This window comes from Paramisgurnus dabryanus, chromosome 19 (assembly GCF_030506205.2).
Source record: "Paramisgurnus dabryanus chromosome 19, PD_genome_1.1, whole genome shotgun sequence".
NCBI lineage: Eukaryota > Metazoa > Chordata > Actinopteri > Cypriniformes > Cobitidae > Paramisgurnus > Paramisgurnus dabryanus.
In genome coordinates, this window is record NC_133355.1 from 24,326,756 (window position 1) to 24,353,798 (window position 27,043).

Consider the following 27,043-nt stretch of genomic DNA (forward strand, 5'->3'; position numbering starts at 1 on the left):
TTTATCTTTCTGTGCTACTGATGAAAATATGACTCTACCTCACTGCCTTCTGTTCAATCTCTCTCTCTCTCTCACTCTCGCGCACGCACGCACGCACGCACGCACACACACACACACACACACACACACACACACACGTACACACACACACACACACACACACACACACACACGTACACACACACTCACACACACACACACACACACACACACACACACACACACACGCACGCACGCACGCACGCACACACACACACACACACACACACACACACGTACACACACACTCACACACACACACACACACACGCACACACACACACACGCACACACACACACGCACACACACACACAATGCCAACCTTCAAATTCAATCCATGTCTCCAACTGTCAACCTCATGAAATAATTGCAGTGACTGAACACTGAGCAATGAGGGAGAGAGGGAGAAAGAAAGCATTGGCTGTATGGCACAGTCTCATATTAACCTGATACAAAGACACTAATCATTTCTGTCACATGCTGATTTCAATAAAATGGATATTTAATGTAAAAGACAGGGATCCTGGCACACACACATAAGGCCCTGTAAGGGGGCGTGTACAGCAAAACGTTTAAACGCAGCTGAAAGCGCCAGGCGGACGCCAACCGTGGGCGCTTGCCGGCGTTTTCAGCTAAGCATTTTGGTTGCCATGATACTTCTGACTTGTTTATCAGTCGTTGAGCGATGTGCCGGTTGGTTGTTGTGATATTTGCCCCTCCCCTACTCCACTGTGATTGGACAGCCGGGTGAGAAGTGACATTGATGAACAGAGCGTTTCACAGAAAGTTAAAAGCCACCAGCTGCTGGCGTTTTTGAAAAGCTTGGAAACAATTGAAAACATACGCCGGCAGCCGGCATAAACTGCTTGATATACACTCCCCCTAAAGTGTAAACACACAGAGATAAGAGCTTAGATCACTGTTGTATTCTGTTCAATAGTCTTTAATGAGCCTCTCTCGCTGACTCACTGGACTTTATCTGTCAGCAAATTCCAACACGACTATACAAGAAGAGTTCTCACTTGGCAACAAAAGACCATTAAAGTTATGTTGCCTGTAGCGTACATCTGTCGCTCCATGGCCATGCGTGTGTACTTTTATTAGTCTCATTAATGTATGTTTAAAAGATATACACGTTTTATCTCAACCGTAAAAGGATAGTTCACCCCAAAATGAAAAATTCTGTCATCATTTACTCACTTTCATGTATACCAACCTGTAAAATAAATTATTGTAACCAAACCGTTTATGAGCTCCATTCACTTCCATAGTATTCTTTCATCCTACTATGGTAGTGAATAGACCTAATGACAGTGGCAGTTCGTGACTGCTCATCCGAGGGGGGCAAATTCAAAATAAGTGTTCGGAGTGTTGTGTGTTGCTTGCATTTTCAAAATATGTGGTTGTTGCGTCATGTGAACCATGTGCATCACGTGTTTTGTCAAAATAAGTGTCTGCTGCACACCATCAAAAGTGTTTGTTTACTTTGTGTACTGCGGATTCATTTGTAAAGAAATCGATGCTGGATTTGCAGTGATTAAAAGCACCACTAATATTGGATCTGACAAAAATGACACAGCAGGATAACGTTACACAGTAAGTAAAACATTTAACTTTATTTAAGTTACTGCGTTTCACTATTGCTTTGTTGGAAGAGATCGCTTGATATGTCTGTTATAACATCCGTGTCTAAACACGTATGTTTGACTGTTTTAATTTACTTAAAACATTAAACGATTAATAAAGGTACAACACTTAACAATACGACTGTAATTTAAAGGTAGAAATATACAAAGTTAGTGATAAGGAAGGACTTACCAGCCGCAATTTAGATTCTGATGCCCGCTTACTGTGTTATATACGGTAATTTAGGCGAGTTACGTTTGAAAGGTCAAACACTCAACAAAGCTTTTTTTATCATATAACTGTGGTATGTAACTTTATGTCAGAGCAACCTCACAAGCACAATAGAAATATACAAAGTTAGTGATAAGGATTTATCAGCCGCAGTTTAGATTCTGATGCGCGCCTACTGTGTTGTATACGGTACTTTAGTCACGTAGAGTTTAAATTTTTGTTTCTACTTTACTATACGTATTGTCATTTATGTGTATCATCTTTAGCACCCAGAATCTTTTGTGGCTCAAACATATATGTGTTCGGCTGCTATTTTTACACATTAATGTTTTTAAAACATTTCCCCAAATGTAATGACGGGGAATGAAGCTTTCCAATCATAGCAGTAGGCGTTTACGTCCAGGTTTTCAATGCGGCCCGCCCCTTCAAACTAAGCTTTTCTCCAGAGAGCCACTAATTAATGTTACAAAATAGCCTATTACTTATTGCTTTTAATGTTTTTGAATGTAAAAACCACGCGAACATCATAAGTAGACATCAGACAACAGTATAAAACAATAAAATCGATAAATTCACCGCCCCTTTAACAGTAAACTCTGATTACGCATGAGATTATGAGAATATCTGGCAAACACGAGCGTCTCTTTCATCATAAACCCTTTAGACAACAGGCACTTATTTTGACAAGACATGTGATGCACATAAAATCTCTATACGCACAAAACACATATTTTGAAATAAGGAACCACACACATAACGGACTACATACGAGCGTCGAGCGCCCACGAAAAAAGAAGTCACCGGCCGCCACTGGCTAATGATCAGTTTGGATACAAACATTTCTTAAAATATCAGAACAAAGACATGTATACAGGTTTGTAACAACATGAGAGTGAGAAAATGATGACACAATTTTATTTAAAAAAAAACCTGCCTCTAACTATCAGTTCTTGCTTTTGATAGGCGGGACATTAAATACAGGCAATTGGTCTGTTTTAAAAATGACATGAAAATGTTCGAAACCCCAAAATTACAATTCATCCCAAAACATTTTCATAGTGTTATGATGTCCATTTCTTATAAATGAATGATGACTGAATAAACCCAATTTGTTTCCAAATGTTGAACGACAAGCAATTACTGTGATAGTGTTTAGAAAGCAAAATTAATTGTGGGACATTGGGAACGGGTTGGTTGGGTAATTATAGGATTTCTTGGATTAGGTTTAAAGGGGTGGTGAATTTGTATATTTTATTGTTTTATACTGTTGCCTGATGTCTACTTCTGATGTCCGCGTGGTTTTTACATTCAAAAACATCAAAAACAATAAGTAATAGGCTATTTTGTAACATAGAATAGTGGCTGTCTGGAGAAATGGTTCGTTTGAAGGGGCGGGCCGCATTGAAGACCTGGACGTAAACACCCACTGCTATGATTGGACGGCTTCATTACCCATCATTACATGTGGGGAAATGTTTTAAAAACATTAATGTGATAAAAATAGCAGCCGAACACATATATGTTTGAGCCACAAAAGATTCTGGGTGCTAAATATGATACACATAAATGACAATACGTATATTAAAGTAGAAACAAAACTCGACGTGACTAAATTACCGTATACAACACAGTAAGCGTGCATCAGAATCTAAACTGCGGCTAATAAATCCTTATCAATAACTTTGTATAATTCGATTGTGCTTGTGAGGTTGCTTTTACATTCACGTAATGTTAAATACCACAGTTATATGATAAAAAATAAGCTTTGTTGAGTGTTTGACCTTTCAAACGTAACTCGCCTAAATTACCGTATACAACACAGTAAACGGGCATCAGAATCTAAACTGCGGCTGATAAATCCTTCTTTATAAATAACACTGTATATTTCTACCGTTAAATTACAGTCGTGTTGTTAAGTGGTGTATCTTTATTAATCGTTTAATGTTTTTAGTACATTAAAACAGTCAAACATACGTGTTTAGACACGGATGTTACAACAGACATATCAAGCGATCTCTTCTAACAAAGCAATAGTGAAACGCAGTAACTTAAATAAAGTAAAATGTCTTACTGTGTATAATGCTGTGTCATTGTTGTCAGATCCAATATAAGTGGTGCTTTTAATCACAGTCTCTCTGCAAATCCAGCATCGACTTCTTTCCAAATAAATCCGTGTACACAAAGTTAACAAACACTCCCCACACGAGCTGGAACTTCTTAAAAAGCAAACTTTTTCCAGGCATTTAATGTTATGTTCCAAGCCTCTGAATTAAAGTATTTAGCTTCTGTGTTGTTCCCACGCGGTTCTTCCACAACCGAAAATGCGTTCCCAGTCTATCATAACAGATCACCGCGTCAAAATAAAAGTCTCTCAGAAAAAATGTATTTAAAAGTCATTTTGGTTACATTTGTCAATCTTTAAAGACATATTTACTTGTTGAGACACACGTGTGTCACGCGAAGCTGTGGGCGGGACTTCAAAAGTGGTCCTTGTATTTGGCTATGGGGCGGTGCTTCAATTCTACTTTGACGTCATAGATTTCCGAATTCCACACTGGCTTGTTTTACTGGCTTGGTGCCAAAAACTGTTATATTTCAGTAGCACGGACGTTTTCAGTTCTGAAACTTGCAGGATGTTCATTTAAGTATGATGACCTCTTATATAACAAATTATCAAGTTAAAATTGAGTATTTGATTCACCGCTCCTTTAAGTAAGTCTTGACTGTACTGTAAATCACATTCAGAGTCAGGACTGGGGGATGGGTATGCACGCCAAATCACAATACAGATCTCCAGAAGTACATTTACGCATTTGGCATACGCTTTTATCCAAAGCGACTTCCGAAGTGCATTACAAAATATACATTTTTATCATAATGCATGTTCCCATAATCTTTGAGCTGCTAATGCAATGCTTTACCACTAAGCTATTCAGAAGCACATCAAGCAAAATTGGTCAACATGCAAAACCAAACAAAGCCAAGGAATAAAATGCAGCTCATGTTCATATTTATAAATACAATATTTTGTTTACTAAACACACTATGTATGTGCGAGTGTGAGATCACAGTACGGTGTGTCTCAAGGCTCCATCAATACTCAGTACTCAAGTTTTTCCCCTGAGGTTCTCTCTCTCTCTCTCTCTCTCTCTCTCTCTCTCTCTCTCTCTCTCTCTCACACACACACACACACACACACTTTCACAACATCATAGATGGTGCTGTTATTTAATTCTCTGGCGTACCACAATTTTCACACATGAAATATTAAAAAAGTTTATCTTGCTTAAAACCAAATGTTGTAGAGACAAAAAGATGAAGATTTACAGTAAAAGTCTCTCTCTCTATCTCTCTCTTATCTTCTCATTCCAAATAATAAATCAGGAATAATCATCTTGTCATAATATTCAATACACAGAATAGGAAGACCATCAAAAACCCTATCCATTTGAGATCCTTTAAACAGAAATAAAAGCACTAAGTCCAGATTCACATCTGCTGTTTCAAATCCTGTTCAACAGCTGCCCAGCACTCTCATCTGTAACAACCCACAACCCATGCAGAGGTAGAGAAGCACTGCTGGTTAAAGACACCATAATAATATCACAGTAAGAAATCGAGTCACTTACAGGAATTCCTTTTGCTGCCACTGGAGGATCCCGGTGAAGACATCCCGGAGACGACTGCTGGGTCTGTCCGGGGGCCTTTAGGAGTGCCGGAGTGGCCAGGGGGTGGTGTGGAAATGGGAGGGGGTCCGTTTACTGTGAATACCACCCGTCACACATCCTGAACGTCTAGACAGAGAACAGTAGAAGGTCAGACCCACAATGCATGCAGACACACAGTCAACCGCAATTAGACACTCGGTTACACGCGACCAGCAACGCTTTACAGAGGTGATGCTGCATGCGTGAAGCGCTCTGCTGTCTGATGGACTTGAGGTAGAGCTGTGTGGTGTATAGTACATAGGAATGTACCACTGAGCATCTCAGGAGGGGAACCACTAAGAGAGAGGCTGAAGGAGGGATGCTTTATAGAGGCATGAAAGGAGAAAGGATGTCGAAAAAAGATGTGGAAGCAGTTAGAAGATAAATAGGAGTAATCAGCATACAAAATAAAACAGTCACATCTTCCTAAAAATCTTTTAAATACATTAAAACACAGCATTTGTCAATATTTGTGGGTGAGTGTGTGTGTGTGTGTGTGTGTGTGTGTGTGTGTATTGTAGTTTTGCAGTTTTAAACTGAAGGGGTGTGGCCAAGACATTCCACATATTTAATACAAGAACCTGATTTATTAAAGGTTAATAAATCACACAAATTATCAGCCATAGTTCACCCAAAAATGAAAATTAGCCCATAATTTACTCAATCAGAGTTATATTAAATTAAGGATCTCTAATTTTATTTAAAGTGCACCCATTTCATTGCTCAGCCGGAAATGTGACGCTCCTTACCATGTTTGAAAGATTTGGTTGCTAACAGGAGTTAACTTACAGGATGTGAGTCCAAAGTGGGGAGGAATTATGATAATGTCGGTCTTGTCTACATCACCAATCCTGGGAAGTAAACTGTTATAGTCCAAGATAACAGATTCACGTTGGAGATGATAACTCGCGTCATCGTTTACTTTGGGGTTTGTACCTTTCGCATATCATTAACATGTACTAATACACACTTACACACCAAAGATACCAAATGTAAAAACGTAAATCGGACGATAGGTGCTCTTTAATTGTTTGTTTTTATCTACATGAACGGCGGGTCTCTTTATATGATAGTCGTCGTCATGTTTCTTCAGTAGCCCTAAACTTGCAAACACTTTTTACAGAGAGCGCTTCGTCCCTACGTTGACTCAAGACGACGACATTTGTCCTCCTGTGGTGGCTACCATGCGTTTTGAAATTGAGGGGTGAGCTGTTGGTTAAATTTCGCAATCTTACCACTAGATGCCGCAAAAATTTACACACCACCTTTAAATAATAATATTAACATCATGGGCCCTATTTTAACGATCTGAAACACAAGTGTGAAGCGCAAAACGCAAGTGAGTTTGTGGGCGGATTTTGGGCGCCGTTGCTATTTTCCCGGCGGGACAAATAACTCTTGCGCCAGGCGCAAATCAATAAGGGGTTGGTCTGAAGTAGGTTCATTATTCATAGGTGTGGTTTGGGCGTAACGTCAAATAAACCAATCAGAACGCTATCAAACATTCCCTTTAAACGCAAGTGCGCAAGTTCCATGGCGGGTTGCTATTATTATGACGGATTTACCAGGCGCACGCCAGGAGCGGATCACAGCCGAGGAGACCGACGTTCTTGTAAGAGCAGTCAAAGACAGAGAAGTTGTTTTGTTTGGGGATGGGAGAAACCCGCCCAAATCAGCGTAGGTTAAACAGGCGTGAGAGGAAATAGCCACAATTGTCTCATCAGCTGGCATCCCCATCGTTGTGCCAAGCGCTACAATGATGTCAGGAGACGGGGGAATCCCAAGCTTGCCAGCATAAATCGAGCACGCCGTGTAACGGGAGGTGGATCTGCCTCCACACAGGACCTGACGCCAGCAGAGGACATCGCTGCGTCCACCCTCACCGCTGAAAGGGTTGAAGGCGGTTTGGGGGCTTTAAAATCGGACCCAAGAAACACAAGCAGTCCAACCCCAAAGTACTCCTACAAATCAAGTTCATATACATTAAGGTTTCTTATGAAAACATTTTAATTATTATTTACATAAAATAAACGTAATACAGCCACACAACAAACTTATGAAAATATTTTTATCGTTATTTGCATGAGAATTTTTTAACGCAGCCATAAAATAAATAAAAACTATCACCACAATGCTCACCACTATGATTTCCCTTATCTCATGTGTTAATATTTTTTATTGTAACAATTTATGATTTGCAAAGATCTTTGTAGATTAGATAAACAAAGTGTGTGCGCATTGTGCACGCTATACATTATGGTCAAGCATGCGCCCTTAAAATAGCATAATGAACAACGCGCAACGCACCACTGACTTTAGACTATTTTTTTTGGTCTGTTGGGCAATTGTTTTTTGAAACTGCAAAATAGCATCAGGGATGGTTTGCGCCGGAACACGCCTCCTTTTTTGCGCTGAACCGCCCAGGGAGCGCAAGTTCATTCCCTAGTTTGCCGACGTGCGTCTATGCGGGGAAAAACCTGCTGTGCGCCGGTCCAAAATACGAATGGTACATGCGTCACTGACAAAGTCAATTGCGCTGGGTGCAAGATAGGGCCCTAAATATTTAAGTATTTAATATTAATTATATTGTAAATTGTTATAGACAGATTCAACAGCAACAACAAAAATCCAATGGCTTTTGTGGACTAAACGCAGCTTCCAGTAACCTTCAATAACAATGAAGTCCTTCTACAGAAGTTTATTTCTGATAACAAGGGATATAAATTACAAGTAAATTACCTTCATTCTTATATTATATCTTATTACACTGAGCTAACATTACTGATGTGTAAAATTAATGTATACATTGTTAACTACAGATCCTTGAACTCTTGCCTGGTTGCCAAGCCTCTCCGCATAGTTGTGATCCATGCCCGTCGTCTCCCCTCATCTTTAGCAAACCGAAATAATTGTTTCAGAGATCAGTTTAGCCAATAGCCAGAAAAAATAAATAAACACAGACCAGAAGTTAACTTCAGTTCAGGTGCGAAACCGCTACAACACACGTCTGTCCGATGAAACCGTTTATGCATCAATCTATAAATCATTCATGCACATATTTATTTTGTTACATAATTAATTTGTTATGGGAACACAAAGACTGACGCTACATCTGACAATTAACAGCATCACATTGAATAATGACAGCTGCCAGTGCTTGATGGATTGCCTATTAGTTTCAGTTGACATGAATGATACACCTTGGCAGTCAATATAAAGCTAATAAGATATTATACGGCAGACATGTAATTGGTTAGAGAGGCAGAGAGCACAGCTCTTCTTAATTGCCTCTCCAAATATTTGGATGAAGCTGTAAGAGCCGTCCCAGCGTGCATCATTTAAGAGATTAAGAAGCAAAAGAATCACAGTATGAACACAGCCTAATACAAATCTGCTGTTATAATTCACTATTGATTTAAATCTAATTCATAGGCTTTCAGTCTGTCGATTGATTTTGATTATTAGTAAGGCTTGCACTGAGCTGTACTGTGTGGATGATAAAATAAGCAAAGATACACTAAAGGAGGCAACCAAAAACAGAATATCTGGGATTTGGGAGTAAGCTCTTGTGTCCGCAGTAATTTCTTATATACTGTAGTTTTAGTTTATAATTCAAAGTCATTATTTGAGTGAAGCACAGTAAATTACAGATTGACTTTAACTAATCCCTGCAACTGTGGAAAATGACCACGTCTGCAGGAATGCTGCAATCCAGGCAAAACTAGTGGCTCTCAATCACCATTACATCAATATTGACTCCACTAGCTATGATTCTTATTCGCCTTTAGGAGCATTGCAGTCTGCTGTGCTTGCATCAGTAGCATTACAACTACTGCTGGATCTACCTTTAAATCCATCTCAACAAAGATTTGTGGGTAACATAGCATCATACAATGAAGAACAGCTATTTTACTATTTGATTTGTTGCATAGATCATAGAAATTCTGTGTTGCCTGAGACACACTTGGCAAACTAGTCTTTAACATCACATATACAGGTGCTATAATTCCTGCTCTTAGAAATAAATGGCCATTTTGTTACAGTCAGATGTTAGGAATAGCTTATAATTCAGCATCTCAAATTTTTGTATTTATTTATCCTTATATTACACAGCTTATTGGAATGCTTGATTTTGATTGGCCAGTGGCGACATGGTAACCCGGATGCCGCAAATCATTTCGACAAGTACGGTTTAACATTACACAAAAATTTAATATAAATATGTCTTTTAATAACATATATGACATTATATTTACAAATGATTAAACCAAATAGTGTGTTTGTGACATTTGTTATAAAACTTAGTAAACAGGGTTTCCTTGCGGAAGGTCGGTATTCGTTAAAAATGAGCAAATAAAATGTTCTCAAATCAATATTTAATGTTCCCTACCTTACCTGCTGCCTGTATATTATTCCTTACTTTAAATCTTTGAAAATCTCAGTGTTAGACACATTGGAAAGAGAGGAGCTGGCAATCCATCATGTTTCAAGACATTTGGCCTGAGTCCAGTTATTGGCAAACACTTTTGGCGTGAGCAGCATCTTTAAGTATCAATCCTCTCATATAGAGCTTATACATTTTATCTAAATCTATTATTAATAATTTTCACTAAAATGTAGTTTCCTGGCACACTCTCTTGGCTATTTAAAAAAGACATAGAAGTGTGAATAGTGGATTTTGTATTTGAACCACTTAATACTTTTAAAAATATACGGTAACATTTTATTTGAAAGCCAAAGCTGCATGGCTTAACCCATTATTGTACTGTTTTCATTTAATTTTAGGTGAATCAGTCTCCAAATGCAATAAAATCTAATTTTATCCACTGTAATTATTATTAGTATTGGATGATTGATTTTATTTCTTTAACACCTGGAGAGAACTTTAAAAAAATATTATAAAGAATATTCATGACTATGTTATAAAACTATTATATTAGTATTAGCACTATATACGAGTATTAACACTTAATGACATTATAATTTCAAATATATATTTGTACCACTGTAGTTGAGGTCAAGAAAAATATTCATGACGCTGTTATAAAACTATATGACAGAGTATCAACACGTAATGACATTTTAATGACAAATTCATTTTGTATCACTGGTAAAAAAGTGGTCAGTTATGTTGTCTTGGTAGTTTCTTAAGTTTGATAATTATTCGCTATGTCATGTTTATGACAGATTTATGGCAAGTTATGATGTCTTGGTTTATCTCAAGTTGTCATAACAAAGACATCTCAAACAATGTCATCTTTGCATTAAAAATGACACAACTGAACGAATGACATTTAATGACAGTTGTCATAAATGTGCATAAAATCTCATTCAGGTACATGACACATGTCAGTCTTATGAAAACCCCTTCAAGTAAAGTCTTACCAGATAAACTAGAAAAACGAGAAATTTGGGATATATGGAGTTTTTGTATTATACTTGTATATATTTATTTGGAAATTGGTAGAGCATACAGCTTAAAAGGTCATGGGTTCGAGCCCAGACAAAATCGACCACCAGTGTGTACCTTGTAATGCTTAAATGCAGGCTAAATGTAAAAATATGTGAAGCAGGAACATTAAATCAGCTTGTTTTGATAGCACATAATTCGATATTATCCTTATACTAGCAGAAAACAATATGCCATGTTCAATGTGACACAGTAGTGAGAAAGACAATGTAAAGATAACCCTTAAACATAAATGTTTTGTTTCATATGATAAGAGTCACACTGTCTCCATTAAAATGTACACAAAAACTCCACAACCTGTAGGCAGATAATAATGTTTGATTTGCCTCCAAATAATATATAGATTAGAGTGAATGTGAATTAGGTCACATACAGTAAGTGTATGCTTTACAAAAGTAATCTGCTTTGTGTGTGCAGTTCTGCCCTGAAACGCCAGTGAACTGTAGGTCTACACATGTGCCAAATCAGCAGACTAAATAAAGTTTTTCCTTTCTCTTTCTCATTAAAATGAGAACTGCACTGTAAAAAAAATCCGTAGAAATTGCAGCTGGGTTGCCGGTAATTTCCCGTAGATTTAAATTTATGTTATTTACTGGCAACATTTTGTTCAAAGTTGAATGAAAATTTAACATTTACAAGTCTTTGTCTTTACAGAGTAAAACTAAAAAAACAGCATCAAGCAAAACGTTCTGGGAAACAAAATCTGAAGCAAAAAACTGAAAAAGGTTGATGATGATTTCTGGTTCCCAGAATGCTTTGCATGAGGCTGTTATTGTATAGTTTTATTCTGTAAAGATAAAGACTTGTTAATATTTAACATTTATTTAACTTTGAACAAACTCTTGCCAGTAAATAACATACATTTAAATCTACGGTAAATTACCGGCAACCCAGCTGCAATAACATTGTAATTTCTACGGATTTTTTTTACAGTGTGACAAGTGTTCATTCTGTACCTAATGAGCCATAATACTGTTTGTCTTTGAAAATTTCACCGAGGGGAATGAACCACAGAGCACTCGGCTGAACATACACCGATTTTCAACAGTATAATTACCTCATTCACTCACTCCCCCTCCATCCATTTACATGATACCTACACACGTGTTGAAATGAACCCTGTGCGCATGTATCGCAGTTATCACATCCATTATAATCCATCCAGTCATTTAGTCCGTGTCCTCCATTAATTCACATGAGTTTTTAAAGCCTCTGGCTTGACGTGTATCTTCAAGAGAAAGCCCTGTGCTTGGCATTTGACTCTAATTTAATGACTAAGCTCAACATCAGAGACCTGTGGGTTTGTTTTATGTCTTAGTGTATTAGTTGTGAGGGACTACACTCATATTAGCATTAAAACCTAAGGTGGACATTAGCATGTTTTTAATAGGGTGTAAAGGAAAATTAGGGTTTATATATAACAGCAGTAATTATATCAATATGTGGCTAAAACACACGAGTGATCACATGACCATTATTGATTGAATTTCCTTTTTCATCTAAAATTCCTTGGGGACCCCTTAGTATCTTCTGAAGGCCCCCGAACCCCAGTTTGAAAGCCCCAGGCCTAGAAGATGCATGAAAATGTATGAAAAAAGAGGGACCTGAGTGACACAGGGCCAGGATATCTTAAAGAATTTGCAATGGGCTGGTTTAAATGGGGCCAACACTTAAAATACCCTAGCAACCATGCTCTTATGTTATAGTTAATGTGTAAAAATGCTTAGTAATGTTTGCTCATGCACAGATCGCTCTGTAAACCAGAAACTCTTAATGTGTGTGATTTGGATTATCATATACAAACTTAAATGTGATATTTGTAGCTCAAGCAGGAAACAAAAGAAAAATGTTTCGTGAAATAATAAAGCACTGAGGCGTGAGTGCATGTCCCAACTGACTTCACAAAGTGTCCATGACTGGAGTTAAACTAATAGGAAGACTGCTACTGGCTACACGCCTGTGGAAGTGGGAGGCGGTTGCTAGGTGACAGTATGCTCGGGGCAACTCTCAAATTCTGAATGATGGCTCCCTTTGGCTTTTCCTTAGATTTAGAGGAAAGCAAGTGTTTGTACAAGTTAACTGCACAATGATAAACAGCTAATGTATATTTAAAAATATTGCACTGATTTCAGGAGAAGCAGAAATATAACTGTAACACTAACATGGATTTACTATGATAACACTATTAGGGGAATAAAAAGGGAATGGTCATTTGGGATTGAGATTGCCAATTCAATAGTTGGATTTAAATTTGAATGTTGTATAAGGCAGGAAAGAGGATCAGAATTGCGTTGGGTATGAAGTAGCAAAGGATGTAACGCGGTAAGTTCTGAAACATTCTGGTAGGTGTTCTGTCACTCTGACAGGTGTAGTCGATATTTTTGGTGACCCATCTGTCAAAGGAACACAGTTCAGCACCGTTTGTTTTAAGAGTGTATATGATTCCAAATTCCTATAAATTCCCATAATTTGCTTTTTTCCCCAAAATTCCTCAGATTAAGTTCCCATGGAAAGTATCCAGAATTTTACTTTGCAACCCTATACCCAAGCTTTACCAGGCGCTTTTGTGTATTAAAAGTATAGGTGCACACAGACACGCACACACACGGCCATCTGTTCATTCTTCAGTCTTCTAGAAGAGACAGATTTCTGATTTTCAGACATGCAATACACCTCCTACATCTTTCACAGTAGTTTCATCTTTCAGTTTGATATGGTCGGGAAAGTCAGGATGGCATTTTTCATTAAAAAAGGACAAATTATGGTGACATTGACAGGATATATAACATACATTAAAGGAATGTTCTGGGTTAAAAACTGTATTGATAAGTTCTGTTGACAATGCCTCTGATAAGATATCAATCACATCTGTCATTGGTGAGACAAGCAGATGTTCACCAAATCACATGACTGGTTGAACATCTACATGGCTTATACTTCATACTAGGGATGGACATTTAAAAACACAACAGCTTGAACAACACCCTGAGCATTCATTTAAATGGCTACTCACCATAACATAATGTCAATAAAGTGCTGATAAATGCTAATTGAGCATTTTAATTCTTCATGAAATTTTTGTAAATCATATCAGAGTCCAAAAATATAGGATAAGAGGTCTGTTACAGATAATTTTAAGTGTTGTAATTCTCAATGTTTCTCTACAATTTTGAGGTCCTTTAGATCTTTTGACTCTGATATGATTTGCACTGTAATTGGACTGGCCTTTTATCTTTCACAGTTCATAGTTTCATGAGTACTTTTCAGGAGTTTGGTCATTTGTAGAGATAATAACATGCGGTAAAATGGCGGTAAGATGCCCAATTGGCGCTAAGGGGCCTAAAGTGTGCCAAGAAAACATCCCCACACCATTACACCAGGGCCTGCACAGTGGTAACAAGGCATGATGGATCCATGTTCTCATTCTGTTTACGCCAAACTCTGACTCTACCATCTGAATGTCTCAACAGAAATCGAGACTCATCAGACCAGGCAACATTTTTCCAGTCTTCAACTGTCCAATTTTGGTGAGCTCGTGCAAATTGTAGCCTCTTTTTCCTATTTGTAGTGGTGATGAGTGGTACCCGGTGGGGTCTTCTGCTGTTGTAGCCCATCAGCCTCAAAGTTGTGCGTGTTGTGGCTTCACAAATGCTTTGCTGCATACCTCGGTTGTTTCAGTCAAAGTTGCTCTTCTATCAGTTTGAATCAGTCGGCCCATTCTCCTCTGACCTCTAGCATCAATAAGGTATTTTCGCCCACAGGACTGCCGCATACTGAATGTTTTTCCCTTTGCACACCATTCTTTGTAAACCCTAGAAATAGTTGTGCATAAAAATCTCAGTAACTGAGCAGATTGTGAAACCAACAACCATGCCATGCACAAAATTGCTTAAATCACCTTTCTTTCCCATTCTGACATTCAGTTTGGAATTCAGAAGATTGTCTTCACCAGGACCACACCCCTAAATCGACTGACGCAACTGGCGTGTGATTGGTTGATTATATAATTGCATTAATGAGAAATTGAACAGGTGTTCCTAATAATCCTTCTGGTGAGTGTATAAGGACCGTTATAAAGGTTTCTGCCCACAGCTTGGGAATATTTCTGGACCATTTTTATCTGACAGTATACATAAGACTCTTACAACAGCAGTGTACATTTAACCCCGGTGCTTTGTGTGATCACTTAGAAAAGTACTAGCACACTTCTCACAGGTCTCATATTGCACATTACAAGAATCATTCATGTCTGTAGCACAAATTGCCACATTGCAAAGCCACAAAATAATAGGCTGTCTCGCTATGATCAATAAAGTTGTTTACAATGCAAGTACAATAAACATTTATTATTCCACTTTTATTTTTGCGCAACATCACGGATGACGTCTTCAGCTACAATAGCAATAAAGAACAGCACTTTCAGCAGCTATAAGCTTCATGCATTTTATAAAGAAAATGCACTTCAGCACTACAGGGCTAAAGCAAAGCTATAAACATTCTGCTAACAGCCCAGCACACAGCCAGCATCTTCAACAGTGCCAGATTCACTTTTATTACATTCATCTCATTTACTCGCTGCAAATTATAAACACTAATGGCTCTGTGTGCCGCGACAGCCTGCAATTTTCAATATCGCTCCACAGGAACAAACACTGTTTGGCTGACAGTAGCTACATGAGAATATTAATATTATACAGAGAGAGCAGGTCAACGAGTGGCCAATAAAATCTATGAACGGGGGAAATAAAACGGGCTTGTTTTTGAAAACATTAGTCCTGGTGTTATGAAACATACGGGGACATAACCCGGATAGTTACAATGCAGTTACATAAAGCAATTACTTTAAACCTTTGACACAAAACGTACAATAATAACGCATATTATATTGTAATACAGTGACATTTTAAGCCGTCTTCTTAACAAATCTTAATTAGTCTCTGTAGAGGCTTCATGAATGTTTAATATTCAGCATGGTTACCCTCAATTCATTGTGTTGTTAATAAATTCAAATGAAACAAATTCATGCCAATAGCACCAACATGAACACTGACTTTGCAAACTTTAGATCTTTTAATCAGTACATATTAATATTACATAGAAAGCAAAGTTGTCTTCACACATTAAAGGATTAGACCATTTTCTTAAAAAAAATCCAGATAATTTACTCACCACAAAATGTTGATGTCTTTCTTTGTTGGGTCGAGAGGAAATTATGTTTTTTGACTAAAACATTCCAGGATTTTTCTCATTTGAATGGAGTTTAATGGACCCCAACACTTAACACTTAACAGTTTTTTTTCAACAGAGTTTAAAGGACTCTAAACGATCTCAAACGAGACATAAGGGTCTTATCTGGTGAAACGATTGTCATTGTTGACACGAAAAATAAAAAATATGCACTTTTAAACCACAACTTCTCGTCTATATCTGGTCCTGTGATGCGCCAGCGCGACCTCACGCAAAACGTCATCACATCAAGAGGTCACGGATGATGTACGCGAAACTACGCCCCAGTGTTTACAAGTGTGGAGAAAGAGGACCGTTCCGAGGTTGTTGTATGTCGAATAATAATAATGAATGTCTTTGTGTCAGTTTATTGTTTAAAATGGTCCGCAAATGTGCGTTTCATATATGTAACACGTGACCTTTCCACGGCATTACACAATTACGTGAGATCACGCTGGTACGCCACACAGCCTGAGGAAGACGAGAAATTGTGGTTTAAAAGTGCATATTTTTTACTTTTCTTGTAAAAAATGACAATTGTTTCGCTAGATAAGACCTTTATGCCTTGTTTGGGAGCCTTTACAGCCCTTTGAAACTCCGTTGAAAATAACTGTTAAGTGTTAAGTGTTGGGGTCCATTTAAGTCTATTAAAATGCCACATTTTGGATGACATGGTGGTGAGTAAATTATCTGGATTTTTTTTTTCAGAAAATTGACTAATCCTTTAACTCAGATTTAGTATAAAGATTGTATTCACACGGGGCGAAAGTGTTAACCCTTGATGGAAGGCTTGTCTGAAGCATAGCCAAAAGCCAATCACAGTGGCCGCAACACATGATCCGGTCTTCCATAAACGTAATTGGCTGGCTCTGCCTAGGCTCTGCTTGAAAAGTTGAGAACGCTTACGTTCCGTGTGAATGTACCGTTCACACTTACACTTGTGTAATGCCCTATTTAGATTAAATAGTTATAACCTTTTTAAGACTTCGAGGTTTATAATAAGTCTATGTTAAATACATAAGAGCTGTCAACAACTTGCACTGACATATCTTAAAATACACCAGTGCCCCTTCTTTTGTCTCAGAATGCACATAAGTAATATTTTTAGTAAGACATGTTTGTTAAAACTAGTTATATTTCCTAATTAAACTAAGGCCTAGTCCTGGCTTAAGATAATTCTTGTCCAGGAAACCACCCCATAATGTCCAGTTTATTCTTGAGTATGTAGGATTTGGATTAGTTATAGGTTTGAATTTTTTATTAGGGCTGTCAAAAGATTAATCGCGATTAATCGCATCCAACATAAAAGTTTGTGTTTACATAGCATATGTGTGTGTACTGTGTATAAATATTATGTATATATAAATACACACACATTCATGTATATATTTAAGAAATATTTGCATTTAAATACTGTATATAAATTTCTATAATTTATATTATATATAAATATAAATATTTTATATATAAATATAACAATTTTTTCTTAAATATATACATGATTGGGTGTGTTTTTATATATAAATAATAATTATACACAGTACACACACATATGTTATGTAAACACAAACTTTTATTTTGGATGCGATTAATCGCGATTAATCTTTTGACAGCCCTATTTTTTATATAAAGCAGACATGACTAAAAAAAAAAAGATAAAAATATGTACCCCTGCTGTCACTGGGGCGGTACCCTTTCAAAAAGTAGAGTTTAGCACCTAAATAGATCATATTAGTAGGCCTACCTCAGGAAGTATATACTGTACTGGTACCAAAGAGTGCATATTAGTATCTAAAAGGTACATATTGGTACCAAATGTATACATATTAGGACCTTTTTAAAGGCTACTGCCCCAGTGACACTTGGGGTACATCAACCCCAACCACAGAAAGGTTGGAGAAAAATAAACCTGCTTCTGTTATTAAAAAAATAAGTTTTTGACTTCTGCTTAGTGGTGTTGGCAACATTACAGTGGATATGTGCATTTGCACATAAACAACAGCGTCATTTCTGAGTGGAGATGTGTTCAGTAATAATTACAGTGATATAGATCTACACGAGCACTGGAGCAACAGCCTTCATCTTCAGTCAGAAATCATAACACAGCCTGGGCTTTGATGGCCGAACGTAATCAAATCTCAGCCTGTAACTGGATTGTCAGAGTAAAGCTCACATCGGAGCTCTTATATATCATAAGAGGCTCACCTGCATCTACACATGAAATGGAGCCATGAAATGCAATATCATTGAATGATGACTGGCATTTCACGCTCTTTAATGAATCACCACCGTAACAAGGTGTAAGGAAAAAGAATGGAGATGCAGCTGGAGAAAGACATGATATAGACAACTGTATTATGCTTAAAAGACAAGTTCACCAAAAAATCAGGATGTCTGCCCCACTGAACATCTTTGGTATGCTATACCTGTATATAGGATAATGTATAGGCAACAGATTGTTATCGCAGAATAAAGGCTTATTTCATGATAACAACCGGCTGCCTGTACATTATCCCACTTATTTCACGGCTATTTACCTCATAAGGAATTTAAGGAACATTAAATATTGAATTTAAATATTTTATTAGCTCATTTTTAACACATTTACTTTCGGTTTTAAACAAGGCGTTCAAATGTCATGAACACACTATTTGGTTTAATCGTTTGTAAATATAATGTCATATATGTTATTAAAAGACATATTTATATTTAGTTTTGTGCAATATTAAACTGGAACTGTCAAAATGATTTGCAGCACTTTTCGTCTCCCTCTTTGCGTTTTGTCCACTTTCCCTTTTACTTAAGCCTCTTAAAAGTCCTTGTCGATACTTTTAACAATTTTGGACCTTAAGACTCTTTTAAGAGTCTTTTAAGAGTTAAGATGCTTTCTGAATTACTTCTTTTTTTACTAGGATCTTTTCTTTAATTTTAAGGGGAAACGCCCACATTTCTAAGAATTTTCTTAATTTTGTCACGGGGACCAGTTCTTTGCGCTTAAATGTTTCATGAATACGAGCCCTGAAATGTAGTATAGCCTATAGGTCATATGGACTTTAACTTCTGTTTTTTGGAGTTATACAATCCCAGTTCCTATTCACCTTTATTGCATGGGACAGTTTGCAGATTCGGCCTGCATGTGTTTCATGGACAAAATTAGTGAGAGGGTGAATAAAGGATTTTTGCTTTTGAGTAATGATTTGAACTGGTATATTTTGTCTCTTAAAATAGAAAACGGTGGGTGTGGCTGGTGTTTATCACTATATACTATTTTAGTTTTTCACTGTAAATTGATTGGATATAGAAAGTAGGCGTTTCATTCAGAAATGAAACTCGCAGACTGACGGTTGGAGGGGTGGGGTTAACTGATGCTCCACTCAAGCTATCTAGCTAGCGTTATCAGAAAATGATCCCACAAGGGGGCACAGTACATTTTCAGAAGTTTTTGGAGGCACATAATTAAATAAAAAAATTACCCACATGGATAAATTATTTATAATAAACACTGCAATATTCCTTTAAAAAATAAAAATTGTCAGTTTTGATTTTATGCAGACTATAACCATGCCTTGGTGAAGGCAAATTTTACTACGAATATGGAACAAGATCACCAAACCCCTGTTACATGTAATGATATATTAGACCTTACCTTATGGCTGCAATCCATAATATTTGCCTCTCTGCCGCCATCTCTTGAAAAGCAACTGACATGTCCTGCAAAATCCAACCTTACAGTTCAATTTATAAATCATTATTATACGAATAAATATTACAGAACTTGTAAGGAAAGGAGATGGTTTTTAACTTACCCTAAAAAAAATTACTTTATTTTTTACAATAAAAGTCACGGATTGCAGCATTAAAAACCACTGCCATCCCACACACAGACAAAGATCACTCATAACTAGAAAAAAATCGCTAATAGCCTATATTTACTATTTTAGTTTACCTCTTTCCGCTGTGTCTTCTTGATCAAATACTGATGACATCACGAATAAACAAAGCCTTCATTTATAAACTGTCTGAAACTCATTCAGATTTGTTTCTCTGTTGTTTGGAATCATTGTCCTCATACAATGCCGGATCTATTTGGCACAAGATTAGATTACTACGACTGTCAACACATGACTAGACCAAAGCACGAGAGAGCAACAAAGCTTGTGAATTTACACAGCTGCTGAACAGCTGTCCATTTTTTTTACTTGTGCTGATGCTGATTCAGCGGCTTTATGATGACGTCACATCAGCGCGACCTGTAGAGGATGGCCGTTCATATTATATCGATAATAACTGTAAATAAAAAGATTAAAAGTCGTCGTATGTCGTTTTAATAAAAATATACAACAATAACTATAAAGAGGAACGATATAACTATATGGTCAAGAGTAAATTCTTCCAAGTAAATGAACACTAAATCAAAATCCATTTGAATTTCAAGGGCTCGTGCATTTAAAATGTGAATATTGCGGGTTTATTCCTTGGTGTGGAATAATAGGCTAGTAGTTATCATTACATTATCATCACAATTATCTTTCATTCTTGGGGATTTCTCAGCCTTTCGCGACATCTAGTGGTGAAATAGTAAAATACAAGATTACGATTGAAGTAGCAGAATCAGGGAAAAAAACTTTATTACCAAGTTTTATTGCACACTCCTTTGATATAAAATTAAGAATCATTTAATTAAAAAATAGGCCTATAATTAAATACAGTAAATTACTCAGCATATTTAAAAAGTAGTTATATGTGACTCAGTCTGAAAATCCAGCTAAAGTTATTTTTTGTGATTTACTATTTTTTTACTATTCTGTGAAAAATCCTAACACTGATATATTATACTAACTCTGTAAGGTCATGTCAAAGATTTAAAATAATGTGAAATCAATTAGTGAAATCAAACTTTGATGCTCCTAATAATAATATTATATTATATAATAATAATGAATTATTATTTATGCTGTTTTACCCATACACAAAACATTTTATGTGGCACCTGCCATCAAAGAAAAAGCACACTTTTATACCTAAAAGGTGCATATATGGTACCTCAAATGTACATACACCAGGTCTGGTGGTACCCACATATACACAAGAATTGTACATTTAACACTAGTAATTTTGCTGTGTATTTGTACCAAAATATTAGGACCTTTTTAAAAGGTTCCATCCCAGTGACAACTTTGTTCTTTTTTTCTGAGAGTGTAATGGATCTTTAGACCTCTGAGATGAAAATAAATTAATAATATTGCAAATTTGGAATACCCCCCAGTAAAAACCTCATACTTATTTTTCAAAGGTTTTCCAAATTAAATCTCAAAATAAAATTGTTCTTATGTAGCCTAAAACCAGTTCATACTGGGTTCAATCACCTTTGGCTTTTCTATGCATATCCATATATTATACTTATATGCAATTAATTATTGGAATTGTTCGTGTATAAAGTCTTAATGCATGAAAAAATGCATTCTTGGAGAAAACGTTTTTAAATCCTGCTCATTGTTGCAGGAGATATGTATGTGAAAGAATCAAATGAATTCACAATGTTCACCAAATGAGGGCAGCATACTCTCAAAACACTGATAATCACCACATGACAAAAAACTCTGACTCTGTCACAAAAAAAATTATATAAAGAAACCTGTCTACTAAAATTATTGCAAATTCAATGACAGTATAAAAATGTTACTGAAAGCGAGCACCGCCATCATTGTATCAAAATATATTAATGTCTGTCCATATTGCATTCTTATTATAAACAAAAAGTACATATTAACCACGGTATGCACTATTAAAGTAAATAATTGTTTAAATTATGAAAAGACATCAGGTTAAGAATCATTGTTTTATAATAGCCTTTATAAGAAAGAAAGAATTTTAGGTACTGGATTTGTACCATAATGTACTTTATTTTTGGAAGTGTAAAAATGAATAATAAAAAATAATATTTGCTTTGCCTTACTGATTTAGTGAAAATTATTGTGTGCAAAAATAACTTTTAATCTGATCAATACAATTCGAAACCAATTCACTGAGAAAGTTAATTTCACATTTATTTCAGTGACATCTTTTTAATTTGTATTCAGATTAGAAAGTTAATTGAAGTGTTAATGATAGCATCTGCCTGAAGCTTTTCTCATGGGTCTTCCCCCCAATCTGTATCTTTTATATGTTATTGTCTGATTACTGATAACAAGCATTGTTCCGCGTGAATTATGTTTAGGGAACATGAAATAATTGTTTAACTGTCTACCAGCTTTTCTCTGTTTCTGATAAATGATCAAAGAAGTGAATTTATGAGATTCATTTCAAGATACAAACCTGTATCAAAAGCAAGATGTGAAATGCTTAACCAAGCAAATTAACGTGAGTATTTTCTTCAGCTTGAATGAATGTTTCACTGACCTAGAAACAAGAACAGAACACAAATCATATTTTACAAGCATAAGGGTATTGATTTGCATTCTTATGAGCGGTTTATCTAAACTACATAAAAAATGTCTTTATAAAACTGAAAATGTATGGGGACCATTTTGAAGGGCACTGCCACAGTGCCAGCTATTTTCTGATCATTTTCTTTGAAAAGAGCAAAGTGATATTTTTGCCACACTTTTCCTTTGTGTTTTCAGACAAATTGTTGACTTTAGAGTGAATAAATCCATTACACTGCAGAATTTATAAAGAAAAATCTACAATGAAGAGAGTTGTTGCTACTGGTGACGCTATAAATAAACCTTTATCTGCAGAGCTGCGTCAAAAGGATATTCACGTCTGAAAGACATCTGCTGGATCAGTGAGACAGGGTCTGGCAATGTTAAAAACAATTTACTTGCTAAAAGTCAAGGCAAGTTTATTTGTATAGCACATTTCATACACAGAGGTAATTCAAAGTGCTTTACATAGAAATGAGATAACAATATAGACCGTTTCAGCAGTAACAACATAAACAAGCCGCTGTCGCGGTCCGCACCTAACTTCCGGTAAACTCCGCTAATAATAAATAACAACAAATTCTTTAAACATAGTTTATTTATATAACAAGCAAACAAAACAACACATAGATTACCTAGGAAACCAAAAAATTTGTTATTTTCGACGAGGCATTTGTTCAAGAGATCAGTTTAGCAACTAGTCAGACCATTAAAAAACTAAACCGGAAAAGGTTCGGATCCAGACGTGTATCGCGTGCGTCCGATGAAACCATCTATAAGAGGAAAAAAAGATGTAAAAATAAAAGACATTTAATCACACAGGATTATTAAAAGAAAATAAATGTGATTTTTAATTAAAAACTGTTTTGAATGTGTTAAAAAGAATACAAATGACTGGAATTAAAAGTGCAGCCAGTTTGGGCAACTCTAACATGGGGGAGATAAATATTACTCTGCATATTTTGCAAGTAGAAATCTGCAATTTATAAATATGCGGATGGCTGATCATGCATTGAATCATGCGATCGCATAATCACGTTTTTCTGGAGGGACTGTAGACTGTGTGCTAGGCGCACAAACCATTTCTCCGTCATTAAATTAGCAAAAATGGGGGCCAAAGAGTGTTGTGATTTTACCATATGTATGAAATAATAACTGGTCACAATTAATGCTTGGTTTCCAGAAATGTTTTTGATGTGTCTACATTGCATAGAGTTTTAATCTGTTTAACTTTCTAAATAAACAGTGCAATACAAAAGTCTTTATTTTAGCTCCTAAATGTCAGTACAATAAGTTGATAAAGATTTGATGAAACACTGGAGATGTAATTTGCCAAGATCAACTGCCATAGAACATCGTTAAATGTGAATGAATGGAAAGAGTTACTTCACCTCCATCAATAAGTTATGTGAAATCAAAGACTCGGACCTGATTGCTTTCGCTCCTCAGTGACTCCTCTTGAATTGCAAGTAAAAAGAAACCGAGACAATCAAGAAAAACAAGACAATTAACATATACAAACAAAGACGTTTTTATTGCGACAGGAGCACTGTTAAAAATATATTTTTGCACTTAAATGTTTAAGTTTAATCAACTTGTATTTAGAAGTCATTTCAACTCTTTGGACAAGTGATGAGTTTCTCTAACTTATAAAATAAAGTTGACATCACTAAAACAAATTCAGCTTTGCTTTAAAAAGATGCAAACTGTAAAAAAAATTACATTGAGAATTTTTTCTGCTTTCATTCTACTTTAATTTTTTTTATTTCTTATCTGTTTTTGCATAGTAATGCACATTTTTGGAATTTGCCTGCTATGACATTAAAGTTAAGACAGATGAGACATTACCAAGAGTACACATAGACCTTCAGAACTACTGAACAAAGTAAAAGAAAATACATTTTTAACTTGAATTCATCATCAGGCTTGTGATGAGAAGCCATAAGGACATGAGTCACGGGCATAAAGCTCTTTAAACAGTGCTATTTAAAATTCTGTTGTTTTTGGATAAAACTGAGGTATTTGACAGTGACCGAGGTTGTATTTTTATAAAGCTGCTGGATTTGTTTATATGACATTAAAGGCCAAACTACTAACTTGGAATATTTAGCAGTGACTTCTATTCTGAGGGGCGCAAATTCAAAATATATGGTTGGAGTGTCATGTGTTTCTCGCCATGTATAAATATGTGTTCGGTGCGTCATGTGAACCTATGTGCATCATGTGTCATGTCAAAATACATGCCTGCTGCAAACGTGTCGAAAGGGTTTATTAAAAGAGACGCTCACAAAATATTTGCAAAACACTAACCTCTAATTACACATAAGATTAAGCGAGTATCTGGCAAATGTGAGCGTCTTTTTCTCATAAACCCCTTCGAAGGGTCTCCAGCAGGCACAAATTTTGACATGATGCATGATGCACATATGGTTGACATGACACACATATACACATATTTTGACATGACAAGAAACACACATGACGCCCTCGAAAAGAAGTCACTGGCCACCACGAAATATTAGGAATGATAAACAATAATTATTTAATTATATGATACTAAGCAAACTATAAAAAAAATGCTGCCTGAAGTTTTAAGCAACTTGGGTGTACAAGTTCAAATAACTATTTTAAGTTTGGATATGTGAAGTTTAAATTGTTTAACTCAATTGGTTAAGTTAAAGTAACATACAATATATGTTAATACAGTATGAGACCATGCCAAAAATCATTTATGTCTCCACTATAGATATATGCAAATAATATAGCATTACATTTAAGGTTAAGCTCAGTTTTTTGACATCCTTTTTATTTGTAATTTGTTACTATTATTAGTAATCTACATACAGAACCATAATTGTATATGATGTACTGCATCAAGTATTCATCAAGATTATTATGACATTTTAGCATGAGATGTCTGTTTTGGAAATTGCATGATCATTGTGATTATGAAAGCACCCAGTTTTTAGTATGCTACATTCTGAGAGTGGAGCTTTATGATTAGAAAATGTCATTGTTTATGCAACCTTAAAATATTTGTGGTCGAACATGGATTTCCTATTGATTTCAATCTTTGACATGACCTTTCTCAGTCAATATTAAAAGATATCAAGGTTATATTTTTCACACAATGTTCTTTACATTATTTATGATTATTTTATGTAAAAACACCACCAACAACAAAATTCTGTTATTAGTAGTAGTCAGTACTCAGCACTTTATTAAGCTAAATCATGTGTCTCAGCACACAAACACATGGACAGCGTGAAAACCCTGAATGTGAAGCAAAGTTTTTTGCTGAGCGCAGAAGCAGCTGCAAGACAAAGACGAGAGGGATTAATGTGAATGGATCTGAGATAATTCACCGTCCTGCATCACTTTATCTATGGCACAGTTCCAATATACATTGTAATAAATGATATATAAAGGACTAAATAAGAAACATCCATTGTTAACCAGTTTTTATCCACATCCTTTGAAGCCACATCCTTTCTCACCTTGAATGTTTATTAAAGGACAATTGATTATGTAATGGGCTTAAAAATAAATCTGGCTTCTGGACATTTACTCAGTGTCAGATTCACAAGCCATTGGCCAGTCTTACATAATCAGATAAGGACAGATGTTTTCACTCCATGCCTCTTTTAATCATTTATGATGTCAGCTACATAAACCTTGTGTGTAAAGACCAGCTAACCAGACAAAGAAAAGCTCACCTTGAGATTGGGTTATCTGAGGTGGGATGTTAAAATATAAAGTCAAAACCCTTAAGAGCTCCAGGTCACTGCACGACCCTGACAGGTCACGGCTTTGGGATTTAGAGAAGGTTGACCTGAAGGTCTCAAGGGGCAAAGTAATATAATGTCTTCATGGACATGTACGAACCAGTAAGTGTGTGTGTGTGTGTGTGTGTGTGTGTGTGTGTGTGTGTGTGTGTGTGTGTGTGTGTGTGTGTGTGTGTGTGTGTGTGTGTGTGCAAGAGAAAACAAACAAAAGCATGTTGAAACAGATCAATGCAAATGTTAGGCAGGACCAAACCTGTGCACATCCCCATGAGTACATGAACCTACAGCCACAGGCAAGTCGCATGGCCTGCAAACACACACAAACCTGTATTCTGCTTACAACAGATTGAGCCTTGCTGTTTTCCTATACAATAAGCAGGCAGATCCAGTGTTACAGGCAGCGCAGGGCGGATTCAGGCAAACTGATACATGCAAATACATGTCTTAACAGCACTATCACAGAAACGCAATGCACTCATTTAAACAATAATGAGAACTGGCTGTCTCAAGCTGATCTGCTCATAAGGTAGAGA

At 36.3% G+C, this 27,043-nt stretch overlaps 1 protein-coding gene across 3 annotated transcripts in view; it reads right to left on the reverse strand.

Annotated features, from left to right (window-relative positions):
* The window catches only part of dtnbp1b (dystrobrevin binding protein 1b), a 46,085-nt gene extending 25,581 nt beyond the window's left edge, over nt 1-20,504 (reverse strand). For 2 of the 3 annotated variants that reach the window (XM_065294466.2, XM_065294480.2), the window contains exons 1-3: nt 20,247-20,504; nt 19,947-20,011; nt 5,527-5,691 (exon numbers count right to left, since the gene is read on the reverse strand). In XM_065294466.2, coding sequence (XP_065150538.1) covers nt 5,527-5,569 — 43 coding nt within the window. In that variant the 5' untranslated portion in view covers nt 5,570-5,691; nt 19,947-20,011; nt 20,247-20,504. Of the gene's footprint in view, nt 1-5,526; nt 5,692-5,789; nt 6,011-19,946; nt 20,012-20,246 lie in introns of those variants that run through there. The other variant, XM_073812687.1, reaches the window with a different exon arrangement.
* Between the last annotated feature and the right edge of the window lie 6,539 nt (nt 20,505-27,043).